The sequence below is a fragment of the Coloeus monedula genome (assembly GCF_965178545.1).
Source record: "Coloeus monedula genome assembly, chromosome: 14".
In the NCBI taxonomy this organism is placed as follows: Eukaryota; Metazoa; Chordata; class Aves; order Passeriformes; family Corvidae; genus Coloeus; species Coloeus monedula.
The window spans coordinates 18,424,489-18,440,409 of record NC_138794.1 but is presented as its reverse complement, the minus strand read 5'-3'; the positions used below and the strand labels follow the sequence as shown (position 1 = coordinate 18,440,409).

Below are 15,921 nucleotides of genomic sequence, written 5' to 3'. Positions count from 1 at the left end.
TCTTCTTCCCTTGAAAAGGGATGTCATTTTTACTGTTTAGTTCATGAAGCAACTGGGGATTTGGTTCTTGTAGCTCCCTGAGTGAGAATGGTTCCCCCTTTTGTTCCTCCTGTGTCCTGCCAGCGCCAAGGAAGGGGTTGACATTTGCACTGTGTACATAAGCTTGATCTCTTTGTCCTCAGTGTTAAGATACTGGGAAGCATTTCCCCACGGATTTCATGACCTGACCTCTTAATTGCTGTGGTTTAAAATGTATTCTTTTGAGGCACTGAATACAGATTTGAGATACTGTCTTACTCTTAACAATAGGTTAGTGTTATTTCCCAAAACTCCTCTTGAGACTTGAACGTGCTTTTCCTGGAGCAATAGCCATGACTAAGGCCATAGCCGTCATTCCAGAGCAGTGATGCAGCAGCCTGTGCCCTGTGTTCCCTGCAGGAAGGCAGTGCAAGAGTTAAGAAGGCAGGGCTGGATCTGCCTGGCTTCCTGGGGCCTTTGGCAGGGCCCAGCCCCCGAAGGTAAACACTAAGGTGCAGTAGGTGTATCACTCTGTGCAGAGTTCAGCCCTCTTGCTCACAGCTTGCACAACTTGTAGCACACCAGAACACTGTGGAATCAATGGCTCGCCCGAGTTTCAAGACATGATTAAAAGACTCAAGAAGGCCCTGAAAGAATTTCCTTTAATGGGGAATTGTGTGAGTGAGTACAGTGGGTGAGTTGGTATTTTTTTCTTTCTTCCTTTCTAGCGGTTGGTTTACTTTGGCAAAATGCTTCTGAGCTTAGGTTTAGTGTATGTGCTTGCATGTGTCTGGTTTGGAGAATGAGTATGTTCTTACCTCGCCAAGTGATACTAAAAAGTTACTTGAGATGTGATAATTCCTGGTTTGTGGCAATGACAGAACTGTGAAGCTATTAGAATCTATTTCTTCTTAAAGAAAACATTCCTGTTGAGGAATGCAGGTATGTATATTATTTACAGCAACTACAAGTCTTTAGTTAAATTATCTTGAGAGCCTTGTTACTGCTTTAATTTTATGTCTGCTTTACTCTGAAATTACAGAGGTTAACTCTTTAATGTGGATATATTTACGGCACATGGAATGTTCTTCACACCATTCCTATGCATGGTACTAAAATTGAACAAAAAATGTTACGCTGATTAAAGATTACATCTTTTTGAACTTACGCCATTTTTTCTCTTTTACTAACAAGTTCTAATGAGTTTGGTTTGTGTCAGCCTGCAGTTAAAATTCATGAGTCTGAGCAGAAACAGCATGTGCACACTGCACTGTCCTGGGTCTTGTCATGCAGAGCATTGGTATGTTTTAATCTTTGTACTCGGGGATTGCTACAAGATTGTGTCCCAGGATTTTCGGGATTTTGGCTTTGCCATAGACATATCATTTATGTTAACTCTTTGTGGAAGTTTTAAATCCTTATTACAAAAAATAAGTATCTCTACAGATACATGATGTGCTGATCATTTTTTGATGGAAGTGTGTTACTTCTGTCCCTAATGGAAGTCACAAGTAGTTAAAATTCTTGCTGTTGTATTTGATCAGGCTGTAGTAATGAGAACTAGCAAACAGCACATATGCTCTTGAGATTTGGCCTGTAATGAGTATTTGTTTCTGCAAGTGAGAGAACATAAAGGCATGGAAATATTTTTGCTCTGACATGTTTTTGTGGCATATTATTGATAATTGCTGCTATATTTTCAGTATGATTGGGGGGTTTTATTAAATCTCGGCATTTTTTCATGCATATAATGCATAATTTTAAAATTATACTGCAATAAATATATCCATGGAAACCAACTGAATGCACGATTTTCAGAGTTTTGTGCTATAAGTCATCACAGTTTGATTAAAACTTCATAGCTAAGAGCAGGCACAGAGGAATGCCTTCAGTGCCTTTTGCAGTTGGCCTAATGCAGATGGATTTTAATGGTGGAGAATTTTATATGGGAAGGAGATTACTGGCCTAAATGAGGTCTGTTTCCCAGAGTGTCAGTTCCCAAAATCCTACCAGTATATGAAAATATATCACTAAAGTTTTATGCATTTATTGGGACTTAATCCCCCTTGCTATACCTCCTTATCTTTGTTTGAAACACAATTGTTCGGACTGGTAAAAAGCACCTTAAACTCTGCTGCTGTCCTGAGTCCCATACACTTTACTCAGAATCGTGCCTACATATTTATGAGTACAGATGTTGATGATAGTCAAGCTGTAAAGCATTTTATTGCACCTTCTATATCAAAGGCATGAACTATTATATAATATGTATTATTATACTCATGATAATAGTAACTAACATGTTACTATTTCAGTCACAAGTTGTTTCTTCTCATTAAGGAAAATAAAAACTCTAGATAATTGTTCTTGGAAAAGGAGGGTGAAAGAACTTACGTCTTTACCAGTTCATTCCCTTTCCTGAAGATTCTTAGTGCCTAACCTGGCATTTCTGCCAGCAGGACCCAGTACCCAGCTTGGGTCTCCAGGTGATGTTGTTTTGTTTGTTTCAGTCAAGTGCCTGATGACCCGACCCTGGACGAGTTGTCCCCTCGTGTCCCCAGAGCCGTGTTTGTGAAGCAGGACAATGGGGGCAGCGCCTCAGTCATCCCGGTGGTGTCCTCCAGCCGTGGGCCACCGGGGGAGGAAGAAAAAGAAGCAGCTCCAAATTCTCCTGACTTGAATACCTGCAGTGCTACGTACAGCAATTTGGGTGAGTGAACTCTCACAGTAAAACACAGGAACTGGATGAGATCTTGGATACCTTTCCAGGGTGTGAAGAGGCTTTTCTTCTGAACAGCTTAATACATCTTCATAAGGGTAGCTTTTAATGCCTGTTTAATATTGATTTATAGAAAATAAAGATATATTGTCTCATTCAGAGATGACAACCAAGAACGTGAAGATTCAACAAACTCAAAGGTTTGTTTTCCTGTAATTTAAAACAGTCTTTTAATTGTCCTTAGTGACAAATATCTCAAATGATTTTTAAAAGAAACATTGTTTTATCTTTTTGGTGGAATTTTTGTCAAAGAGGTTTAAAATGCAGAGCAAGCTACCTAATTTCTTTAGAAGGAATAAGTAGAATTCAGTATTTTTCTAAACTTCAACAAAAGACAGAACTTATTATTTTAGAGTATCAATAACTGCTAAAACATTTGTACCCATCTTTTGTTGGCTGAAACTGTTCTTATCCTAGTCTGAGAGTTTACTTTTGCTCCTTCCCAATGAGATATGAATGTCCTGAAGGTACTATTCAATGATTACTGAATTCCTGCCTCATTAAAGAGATACATGGATGCAGGGCTTCTCTGGAAGATAAGGGAGCAAGACAAAGCAGCATCTCCTGATGCACAGTATCAATATTATCAGCCTAATTTTCTGAAGCATTTCGATTTGAAGTACTGTGAATTCAGGGATACCTACAGCCAGGTCTTTGAGAACAAAATGTCTCATTTATTTATATTCCAGGATATCCGAATACACGTTTTTTGGTAACATCCCAATCCTGTAAACACACCAACGTATTAAGCATTTGGCCAAGAGTAAACTGGTTGTGTTGAGATGGCTCACGAGTACAAGGGGTTTAGCATGTCCACACAGGTTTCAGGGATCAAGGACTAAATCTGAAACCCTCAGGTGCATACATTCCTTAGATATTCAGTGAGAGCGTTGCATTTTTTTGCTTAAATGTGAATTAGTGGTAAGCTTATTAGTGCATTCTGCTATTAAAACATTAGTGAGGTATTGTTTATAAAGCATAAGGGAGAAAAATATCCCATCCAAGCGTGATGCTAATATCTACCAAGAAACTCCTCCTCTAAGAAGGAAAACTAAAATCTGTATGGTGAATTACTCATAGATCTAATGAATTATTTTCAATTTAGTGAGATATATATCTGTATTTGGTGTATTTAGAAGATAGCAACATTGCAGACAGAATCCAGGCAGTTAAGGTCTAGATACATCAGAACTACTCGTACCATGTTTATCCCATGCAGCAAAATACCATTATAAACACTGGAGCAGGTTGCCCAGAAAAGCTATGGAATCTCTGTGGAGATACTCACAGCCTGAACTGGAGATGATCTGGACAACCTGCTTCAGCTGACACTGCCTGACCATCTCAAGAGATCCCTTCCGTCAGTCCTGGCCTGTGTTAGTGCTGTTCCTAAGTTTGAATGTTCCTTTTTAAAACCATAAAAGTCAACCCCTTAGCACTTTATTTAAAATGATCTCCTCATTCTTGGTTCACTTTGAGCTTTGCTGTCTCCAAAGTAACCTTTTGGTATGAAGGAGTTAAGTTAGCTCTAGGGCTTGCCTGGCTCTGGCTGGGAGAGCTGCCTGTTGGTAGGAGCAATGCTTCCCTAAATGGCACTGAGCTCCCTGGCTGCCCTTCAAAGGCTTTCTGTTTTATTCAAGCAACCTCACTTTCCAATTCAGATGGCAAAGGAGAGATTTCTAGGTAGGGACAGAGAATTATTCCTACTTGTTTTCACATCTTGCATCACCTAGGCAGCAAAATCTTATCTTTGGTAGAATTAACAAATACTGGTATGTGAAACTGGAAGAAAGGATAATATGAGAAGTTACATCACGTTTGACTCTTGCCTCAGCTGCAATTAGAGCTACATGCTACAGTTTGTAGTTTGTAAAATACATCATGTGAACATCTCAATTTGCAGCACAATGCATGATGTTCACTTTTTAAACTAATCTGATACATACTCTATGTTTTTTATTAAAAAGCAGATCATATGTCTCTACTTTGATAAATACCTAATCTTCAGTTCTGACATGTCACGTGAAATGTCATGAACAGAAATAACTGCAAGCCTTGGTAAATTTTCATCTGCAGTCAGGTAATAGTTTATATCAGGTACTGCCCTCAAATATATTTGGTTTGGCCTTCCAAGGGACAAGCCCTACAAAACAGAGGGTTCTCCTCCGGGAATCAGTTACAACATAAAAGTGTTGGGTCTTTTATGAGATCCCACCATAATGATAGGATAAGGTATGTTCCTGGCTGTAGAAATAGGAGGAAACTTCAATAGGAGGAGAGAGGTTCTTGACTGCCATAGTCACAGTCAAGCCCTGGTGCCCACAGTTTAAGAAGAACGTTTTAAAAATTGTACAGGCTCTAAAGAAAAGCTTTGCAAATGCCTGGTATTGTGGCAAGCACTTCATAGGGACTAATTCAGAATCTGAATCAGTTTAGCTTATCCGAGTCTGGCATTATCATAGTGTGGATGCTCATGTGGTGAGCAGAACTGTGATGAGAGATACCTCTGGTATCAACTATTTAACAAACTCCAGAGGCTGCCACTTGAACCAAGATGAAGAAGCAAATGTTCAAATGTGTAAGGTAGGGCCTAGATGTTTCTTTTGTAAGGAGTTCCTTTATTGTTACAGAAGTTAATTCAGGTAAGCCCTGTAGCTGGTGATAAGGAAGACAATTGACCAGATAATGAAAAGCCTTTCTCTTACAAATCCTCAAATTGTTCTGTCTTTGTCTGAATTTGTTGGGGAAATTGACTTGATTGAATTTGCATGGCTGTAAGTAGATTAAGGTATTCTCAATATACTCAGGATAGTATTTTTGCAATTGAAGAAAGAATAGGTTATTTCATTATCAGCTGTTTTCCTCTTTACACCTAAAGAAATGTGGAAAAAAAGGAGACTAAGTTTCCAGGCTTTGTGATTGCTGACATTGGAAAAAAATCCTAATCACAGCATCTGCCATGGGGCATTGCCTCAGTCAGTTAGACCAGCGCAGTAAACAGTGCTTTAGCCAGGCTGTAAATAAGGTAATGAGATCATTGTTGAGTAAAACTGACAGTTCAGTGACAGACAGGGATTACAGCATCAGTCTGGTGCATTTTGTATAATATATAATTACACAGGTAATGTCTTTAACATGGTATAATAGAGGGTGGGCAGCAAGACCTGTCAAGTCACCAAGCAAACAAGGTGAAGCTTCTCTTTCCTGCATCTTAGAAGAGACCTGTGCCCAGTCTCAAATTATTGCTGAGACACTGGAGGTGCATCACCAATATGACTTAACAAATGTTAGCTTTCCTTTCTGTAACATATATCATCATTCTGGTAAGATTTTTATATATTAAATTAACAATAAATGTGTAAACAATGCAGGATTTAATGCAAATCTGTGTACAGGACAATTTTATAGAATAGTGGTGTACATGGAATTGGGGCTGTGAAGCATGCTGGTAGCTTTTGCAGTGGTTGGAAGGTACTTGATGCATTTGTGGGTTTTTTTCATGGTTCAGTTATTTTTATCAGCCAGGATAAGAGTTTATTAAGTGTATTAAGTTTATTAAGATGTCAGATTTGATAGTTTCAGCTTCTAACATAAATAGGCTGCAATGCAAAGTCTGATGATAAATCAGTTACCCAGAAAAATTAAATTTAAATGCCTTTCTCAAAGGTCTTTCAAAGTTTCAGAACTCTGCATGGTGCCTGGGGACTTAAGCATTAATATTTAAATAGTGTTGTGAGATTCTATAATGGAAGATTTTATTGAACTGTAGAATTATTTAAAGCGCTCTAGAAATCTGCTGTCTGTAAAGAGTTAAATTTTTTTCTGTCACTGAGCAGTCTGGAATCCACTTCGAAGATCTCTCTAAGTGGTAGCCTAATATTGTCCCTGTTCTTCCTTTTCATTTTGCCTCCCAAAAGTGTGGCTCAGGCTGAACTTACAATGTTGGAGAGTCTGTGCAGTAGGTAAGGAAACGATGGTTTTAAGCATGCAAGGGGAGAAGGAAAGGATAGGTAAGAAAAAGAAATAAATGCTATGCCAGTGTTTCTGTGCAAAAGGACATTCTTGTGCCTTTGACAGGGACAACATTTAAGACAACCTTTTTCTTGCTAGGCAATGAATTTGTAAAAATTGGGCCGTGTAATTTCCTGCTATGCTTGGAGAAAGCTGAGCTGCAAAGACAGGACCAATAGCTATGAAAGAAATGTACAGTGTTAAGAACTCGGCATAGAAACAGTGCAGACAGAAAACTTTTCAACTGTGTAATACAGATGGTTAGATTTCAATATGGAAAACTTGTTCTTGTGGGAAGAAACTATACTGTAACATAGCAGGTTATACAGACTCATTTTTCTCAGTTGAGAGTACTTGAAACAGTAACTACAGAATGACTTGTACATTCAGTTCTCTGGATCCTGCCACCCCTCCAGACATCTGAAAAAACAACTTCTCGTTATGAAAACCTTCTCCAATTCTGCTTGGATGTCACAGTGCCAGTAGCTATGCAAAAGCAACGCTGGTTGCAGTCTCAACACTCTCCTCTGTGTGAATGGCTTTTGAAGGACAGAGCCATTAAAGCAGACAGAAAATAAGAGAATTGAGCAGTAACACTGTTTTAAGTCTTACCTTTCTTGGAGAGAGCTCCTCTAATTTGTTTCCTTGTTTCCCTCTAGTACCTGTGCATCCCTGGGTTAGCAAGTCCCACAAGCAAGGCACGTTAGCAAACTGCCTCCTGAATAGCGTCTCTGTCAAACCCCAGCAGTCAGGCTGTCTTAGAAGAGTGGGGAAGAGGGTGAGGAGGAGAAAATAGGCAAGTGATCTTTAGCACAGAATGTTGCTGGGGAGAAGTACATAGGTCACAGATTTTGTAAGAGTGAGCAGTTGTGGAAGAGGACACGTTTGGATGAGTAAGACAATTGCATACAAAAGAGAAATGAACTTGTCTCAGGATTAAGCAAAAGGCATCTGGATGTGTGTCTGGCATGCAGACATCAATTCTGCTTTTGACTTGGAATCATACCACACTCTACCTCTGCAAAAGGAGCCCCCATGACAGAGTTCCTGTAGTGCCCCGCTGCACCAAAATTCAATGCTGCAGCACAGCAAACACTTGCTGCAATACAAAGGAGCAGTAAGGCCCCCTGAGTCCCCCAAGAGTTAAATTTTTTTTAGCAACCTTTACAACAATTCAGTGTCTTCCCTGAATATCAGGTATGTACAAAACTGATAGAATTTCCTGCTCAGAACTTGGTTTTTCAAACACTGGAATAGCCAGGCTTATCATTAAATCCATAAGGCTCTTCTGAGGGTTTCTGGAGCTTAAACAAAAGATAGGGATAGAACTTTCATTTGTGATGTTGTCTCCTTGGAATGATTGAAAAGAGAATGATTGTTAAGACAGCAGGGTGCAAGGCCGTTCTGTTTGTGGATACATATAAAAATACTATCCTCTCTGATCTTCTGAAATTAGAAAGTGTATTTCAGCATTCTAACCCTGCATTCCAGGGTTTGGTACATCCTGGCCATGTGGATTTTGGGTTCTGTAGTATTCATAAAAACTGTAACAACATATCTTAAAATGCAGAGGAAGCTAATATTTTTCTCTTTTTGCAAACTGCAAAGTCATTAATTATTAATTATGAATTGAAGTGATGTAATCCAGATTGGAATCTTAGATCCCACTAGTCTGGTTCAGCATTCCTGTTTAGTCCTCTCTTTACAAGGATTTGGTGGGCTTGGCAGTGTTAACAGTTGGACTCTGATCTTAAAGGTCTTTTCAGCCTAAATGATTTTATGATTCAGCACGTTATAAATAGTCAAACAGTTACAGTGTCTGTTCCCTTACTAGAAAAGATGCTCAGCGGCAATTATTCAGAGCATCCATTGCAGGTCTGCCATTTTCAACTATCAGAGTTGGCTTGCTACCTTACTATGATAGTCAGTGAACCTCCCAGGAGTAGTAGAAAGCTTATAAAATAATTTCTCTGAAAATAGCAGTTGATTATTAAGAGTGGAAAGATCTCATTTTGATATGAGTAACAACAGTTGAATTGTCCCAGAGCAGCAAGTTGGTCATTTGTATTGTGTGTTTATTAGTTTTTATTCTCCATTATATTATTGTCATTTATTTATTCTGCATTTCCAAGGACTCTGGCACTTATAAAACATAATTGCTCTCTGTAAAAGCCATCCAAAACACATGACAGGAAGTTTATCTTCCCTGGATTCACACAGATGTCTGAAACTAGAAATTCCATGCTTGTGTGTGTGTAACCTGCCATTTGGAATCTCTCAAGTTCTGCTTATTTCTGAATGTAATAACTAGGTCTGGTTATCTCTGAATGTAATACTGCCAGCAAAGGTACCCATGGCAAGTAAGGAAGGGAAATGCATTAGAGAAGTTACAGTCAGGGGGAGGGCATGTGAGCTTTAATAGGTAGAAACTATTGCTGTCAAAATATGATCCTACTCTTGATGGCAACACACCTGTCAGCTTGAGTGAAAGTTGGCTTAACTTCCTTGATTTCACTGTGTGAATCTCCTGGGGCAATCCTGACTCCCTGATGTGACCACCGTCTCATCTGTGTTATTTGTGTCTGGCAGTTTCTGGGTTCCATTCTGAAATAAGATTTTCAGCCTGTCTAGTGCATTTCCCAGTTGTTTTATGGACTATTATCCACCCTTAGTTTTATCACATTTGAATAGAAAGTAAGGAATAATATTACAGTCAGTTGACTGCAGAAGAAATTACAGGACGCTGGGTGTAATTGCTGAAACTGGACTTGGCCAAAGTGTCAAATTGAGGTTTGGTTTTTGCTTGTAGTTCTTGTCATTGATCTGATAAAATGGCAGCCTTGCTAGCACCGAAACTGATTTCAATATATATGCCAAGGTCAGATCAAGACTGGCTGGATGTAATTAAATATATGTGATGCTGATTTGGTAATTTACTTTCTAATAAGTTCATCTTTTCATAAACTTATCTAGGGTTTTTGAAATGTTGGGGGGCTCCTAGTCAGGGTTTGGGGGGTTTTTTGCCTTAAACTTCTTTGCAGAGTGCAAACAGGAGTGGCGCATAAAAGTACTTTAACTTTTTCTTACTATTATCTTTATCTACAGGACAGTCCAGAGCAGCCATGATCCCTCCAAAACAGCCAAGGCAACCCAAGGGAGCTTTGGATGATGCCATTGCCTTTGGAGGACTGGCAGACCAGGAGACAGTGAACAACTTGCAGCCAACACCACCTCCACTGCCAAAGAAAACAATTTTGAGAGCTAACACAGAGCCAACTCCCCGAGATCTCCAGAAGCAGGCTCTGGAGAACAACCTGTGCATCATGGCAAATCCCACCTATGACATTGACACCAACTGGGAAGCAAGCAGCGCCTGCTCTTCAGTCAGCCTGGAGCTCAAGGTCCTGGACAACGAGTCAGGAGATTCCTTGGACAGGCCAACAGAGAAACTAAGGGCAGCCACCTCAGCAACTAACAGTGTTTCCAGCCTAACCACTATCAGTATTAAGGACCGGTGTTCCAACAGCATGGAGTCCCTGACGGGGAGGCGCCTCTCGCAGGCCAAGCAGGGCCGAGGCATCCAGAAGCCGCAGAGACAAGCACTTTATCGAGGCATCGAAAACAGAGAGGAGGTGGTGGGGAAAATCCGGAGCCTTCACGCTGATTCGCTGAAGAAGCTGGCACTTAAATGTGAAGACTTGTTCATGGCTGGGCAGAAGGACCAGCTGCGCTTCGGGGTGGACAGCTGGTCAGATTTCAGGCTCACCAGCGACAAGCCGTGCTGCGAGGCGGGCGATGCCGTTTACTACCCCGCGTCTTACGCAAAAGATCCTCTCAACAATTATGCAGTCAAGGTAAGAGGGGCTTGAGAAATGGTGATCTGAGGAATCTGTGACAAAATGTGACAACAGCCATACTCTGCACCACATCCAGTAGTGATAGGGCCTACTGCTGGCAGATGTGTGAGAAGTAGGATTCCCAAGATACAAGCTCTTCCTTCTGTCAAGATCCATGTGTGGCATTGGTATCTGCTGTTTAATTGCATATGTTTTTATTGCAGCTCCAAAATAATTGAAAGAAAATCAACACATCTTAGTCTGTACTATGGTCATTGCTTAATGATGTTTTGAAGGAAAAGCTGTATTATTTAACGTGTGTCAGCAGTTTTTTGGAAACTCACAATAACAAAATCCTTTGATTTACCTGCATGCAGAGGAAATTAAATCATCACTCCTAGTTAGGAAAGTTTTCCTAAAAAATGGAAAAGTTCTCCATTTTCAAAGCCATGTAATTTCAAATGTAAATTCTGGGGTAAGTTCTTTTTGTTCCCATACAAGGTCTTAGATTTTCACCAGTGTTCATTACCAACCTTTCAAAATCTCTGCCTAGCCATCAGTGTTTGCCTTATAAATTCTTCAGCTAACACATTAAAGAAATAAGATTTACTAGATTTACTGCTAATATATTAATGCCTAGCTGGCAGCTATCTCACCAGATATTGTTATTTCATGGACTTTTATATAGCTAGTTCTTTCTGAGTGCCGTATCTCTGCATTTCTCGATGCTTATCTGGTAGGAAGATAGTGAGAAGGACAGCTGAGACTCATAGCACTGTCAGGCTTCCTGTGTGACCTTGAGTAAATCACTGAACTTCTGACTCCTCCTTGTTGAAACTGAGATAAACATTTATTGCCTGACACAGATGTGTGAGGCCTGAGCTGTTATTCCTTATAGTTGACATTCTCACAAGGGTGGTGCTTTACAGGAACAAAATGTTGTTACCACTCCTGCATGACTGTTTACAATTAAGATATAAAAAACTGAAAGGTAAGATTGGTGCAGTTAATGTTTTTCTGAGACCTGAAAAGGTATCATTTTAATGCAGATTTCTGGGCCTAACCATTTCTATTTAATTAATTATTAAGGACTTCATATTGGAAAAGATGTGAAATGAAATATGGATGTCTTGGAGCTGCTATGTCCAGTGGTACAAAGCAGCCAAGGAAGAACCAGACCATGAATGTATTTGGCAATCAGATCTGGTCCAGAATCAGCATCTGGCATTGCTCATTGCTGGCTTGGAGGGTTTTGCTTTAATACAATGATGCAAAATGGTTGCTTCTAGGCCCCAAAGTAGTATTTTTCTATATAGACAGGTTTGAGTTATCACTAATGTGATACCTCTTTGCACATCACAGATGTGCCTTTAAAGTATTCCCTGGCAGGCAAGACCTATGTCATTGTTTTGTTATCCATTGTTTGTTATCCTGTTCTCCAAAATGTATTTCCCTTGTAGAAAGGCAGAGAGAAGAAAGAACAGCAGTGTAACATGGTCAAATATGTGCTAAATTTTCATTTTTTTGTAATTCAGGTGTCTTAAAAATAGTTCTCAGACTAACAAGGTTTATTGCATTGTAATAGATGTGAGTGAAGTATCCACAAAATATCCTTGAGCTGGAGGTCACCAGGAGCTGTTGTGCTGTTATGATGAGAGGAAAAGTTCCTCTTGAAAATAGCCCCCTGGCACTTAATGTGATAGAGAAAGGTGTTGGCCAACCAAGTTGATCTTTGACTTATAAGCCATTGGCCCAGGATCAGATTTGTCCACAAGCTTATAAGCACAGATTGCTGTTACATTACACAGAGATTTGGGGAATTTCACTTTAACAAACATGCTGGTTTTTACTACCATGGGTGTTTTTCATGTGAGCCAAATTACATAGTAATCTACCTTCAACAAATAACCTATGTCTTCCTGCCACTTTAAATCCCTCGTCCCCAAAACAGGATGGAAAATGTAGTGAGATGAAAATTACTGCTGTGCCTACTGAATCCAAAATACAGTCTCCCTGTTATTTTGGATCAAGTCTTAGAAATACACTTTGAAAGTGTATATGGAGCCACGTGTTTGGATGGTGTAAATTAATGTAGCTCTTTTGAGTTTTGTAGAACTACCTAAGCAACACTGGCTAACAATTCAGACAGTTCTAAGGTTTTGTGATTTTAATATTAGATCTGAGAAACAATGTCATAATGAGATTTTTTTAATTATTATTCTCTTCATAGAAAATTAGAGATTCACCCCCAAACAGTGCTAATAGTCTTGATACATAAAATTGGCATTTTAATATTCTATCTCCAAAAATAGAATTACAAAAGCGCTGCTAAAAATTCAGCTTTGACCATTTGACTACTGCTGAATTTAATTTAGGACAATGAATGATTTGTGCACATGAATGTACCAGCACATTTTTACATTCTGGTGGCTTCACCAGTAAAAGATGCTCTGATAAATTTGGTGGAGAACGAGCACAACTTGTTCTGTTGGAGTGGATATAAGAGGAAACATTCATAGGGGTGTGTTGTTTCACAGCACTGTATTATGCTTTTTGATTCAACTCTCACCTAATCTGCTACTAAACACTCAGTGCAAAAATAGCTGCAGGAAGCCATGTGGAAATTATTTTGGCTGAAACATTAGAAATAAAACCAGTACACAAGTGGTGATCAGAAAAGTACTTTTTCAAATGGAAAAATGTAAGTTCCCTTTCAAGAAAGGTTTCCATAAAATTCCAGACCCCGAGGTGTTTTTCTTTCACCTAAGTGCAGTACCACCTTCTAAGTAGTTGGTAGATCTGTGGTAATATGGATAAACATTCCCCTGAAACCACAGTCTTATCAGTAATTCCAAATATGTGGTAAAAAGGTTACACCAAATTAACAGCAGCACAGAGCACCAGCTCTTTGTACACAGCAGATTGGATGAGTTCTGTTCTCAGTGTCCTGACACAGACTGAATAAGGCACTGATATGGCAGGGACTTCTTTTATTAAAAAATAAATAAATAAATTAGATTACTCAGAATGAATAACAGGCAATATAACTGTGTCAGTGACATAAACTACTTCCACTTTCAGTATTAAACTCTCAAAGCAAACACTGTCCAGTATCACAGGCTGAATCATAGAAGCCATGAGTCAGAGTCCACACGGAACAATAGGCATAAAACCCAGCTGGCTCTGGCCACAGGCACATGTTGCAATGCTGGGCAGGTGGGGTAACAGGAATTGCAAAGGTGCAAACAGCTCAAAAGGAGCAGTTCAAATTTATTGCTTTGATTGCTGCAAGGCAGCAGAAGTTCTCCTAGCTGTAAAACCTTAGGATTCCTGGTAAGGTTCGTGTCCCAGGTATAAAGCAGAGCAATGCAGAAGTAGGCAGCACTGGGCTGAACTTGGCTGGCAGTTTCGTACTGCAGCTGACAATTATTTTCTAGTCATGTTTAGTGTGCTAAGGTGGTTTTATTTGGTAATTCGGTTTCCTAGTGGAGCTTCCTGTCAGAAGCATTATTAAAGGTTGTCCCAAAACTTCATGCTTCAGATCAAAACAAAGCAATGTACATACAACTTCCAGCCCACTCCCAGTTCAGTCACAGCAGAATAGAATTCTGTGTTTTGGCACCTCGTTAAAAAGCCAAAGCTCTATTCCAAGGTCAGATCAAGAAAATGAGGTCAATCAGAGATCAAACTGGCCTCCTTGGAAAACAAGGTTGTGCCAAGAACAAGCTATCAATTTGGGATTAGCAAGCTTTCATTCTACACAGAATTTCATTTGCAGTTGTCCCTCTGTGCAATACAACAAAGTGGCACAGATGGTACAGTCTTTGTGATCTTCTGTGTTTCTCATTTTCAGCACTTGTAAATTCATTTCCCACAATATTCATCGTGCTTTAAGTTCACTGACGCCCTGTAAAATGCATAGGACAGAGTGGAAATGAGATTCCCTGCTGGGAAAGTGAGAGTCAGCTGATGGCACAGTAAGCTATGGGACTCATAAAGGAAAAAGAAAAGCTAATGCAGAACATTTTGTAGAAGCTCTGAAATGTTCAAATCTTGCTTCTTGCACTGGGAGCACTGAGGAAAATTGAAATGGCAGGATATAAAGAAACCTGTCCTGTCCCTGTAAACGTGACAGACGTTTAGTTCCTGCATTAAAGAAAAGATACACGATGACAGTGCGTTCCAGTGAAAAGGAAGATGGATACATTGCATTCCTTCCTGCTTGTACTCTCCTTTTTTCTCATTGCTTTATTGCATCATATGGAAGGGCTTTTCACCAACATTGCTTCATCTTTTGAATAACCAGCTCTTTATCAGCTCATGAAATAAGGCTGGCCTTATCAACACCTTCCTTTCAGCTGTTATCACATACCATATCTTCATAGCTCAGCTGGATGTATTTCATTAAAGCAAATGGTAAATGACTGATTGATCCTACTTTTTGTGTTAGTGTTTTAGTCAAAGTATTTTCACCTTTTCTTCCTGTGCCAAGAAATAGGCATTCAACATACTCTATATGTAAAAGGCAACAGGATTTCCATATTTTTGAGTAGATGACTGGAACAGACAAAAGCTTTAAAAATGCGAAGGAAACTAGGCTGTATATTTTCTCCCAGCTTTGACACAGAATTAACCACCACAAGCAGAAAAGCAGTTCTGTGTGTACTCCTTTAGCAATTCATCACCAGCAGTTGAAAGTACTTGCTAGGAAGGCCAACAAATTTCACCATTTGTTCCCTAAATTTTTTCAAATCTAAATACTGAGTTTAGTCACATAACTTAGACTCTAACTCAAACCATTTTGAAAGTTTTAAATCTTGGTCATTCAGATGATAGTTTCAGGTGATAGTGGAATTATTCCAGGACAAAATGCTTGGTTGAGAATTATTACCCATTGGTGGTATTGGACACCAGCATTCACTACTCTGTTGCAAAATTGTAGTATGGAATAGAGTCCTGAGCAGAAGCTGCAATGTAAAAGAATCTGAACACTGCAATGTAAAACCCCAGGACGTACCTGAAGAGTAGCCAGACACTTACAGGGACATCAAATTACTGAAGGTCTGTCTTCTAGAAACTGTTTTATGAATTCAGGCAGGTGTCTGCTTTGTTATCACACTCTTGAGTTTGGGTGCTGCCTCCAGACAGCACAGCTTTCCCTTCCTCTTGACAATTGCAGAGTGTCCAGTGTAGAAATTTTAGTGTTTGTGTACTAGCAATTTAATCAGGCTGAAATAACCCAGCTGCCTCTTCCACTTCTCACTTCATGGTGTTTGT

The 15,921-nt window shown here is 39.5% G+C and overlaps 1 protein-coding gene across 7 annotated transcripts in view; it reads left to right on the top strand.

Annotated features, from left to right (window-relative positions):
* The window catches only part of PEAK1 (pseudopodium enriched atypical kinase 1), a 110,121-nt gene that overhangs the window by 83,223 nt on the left and 10,977 nt on the right, over nucleotides 1-15,921 (top strand). For 6 of the 7 annotated variants that reach the window (XR_014226818.1, XM_082290818.1, XM_082290819.1 and 3 more), the window contains 3 exons: nucleotides 596-712; nucleotides 2,529-2,728; nucleotides 9,914-10,662. Coding sequence is in view for 6 of the 7 variants with exons in the window: in XM_082290818.1 (XP_082146944.1) it covers nucleotides 596-712; nucleotides 2,529-2,728; nucleotides 9,914-10,662 (1,066 nt within the window). In the remaining variant the exon portion in view is untranslated. The remainder of the gene's footprint in view (nucleotides 1-595; nucleotides 713-2,528; nucleotides 2,729-9,913; nucleotides 10,663-15,921) is intronic. The other variant, XM_082290822.1, reaches the window with a different exon arrangement.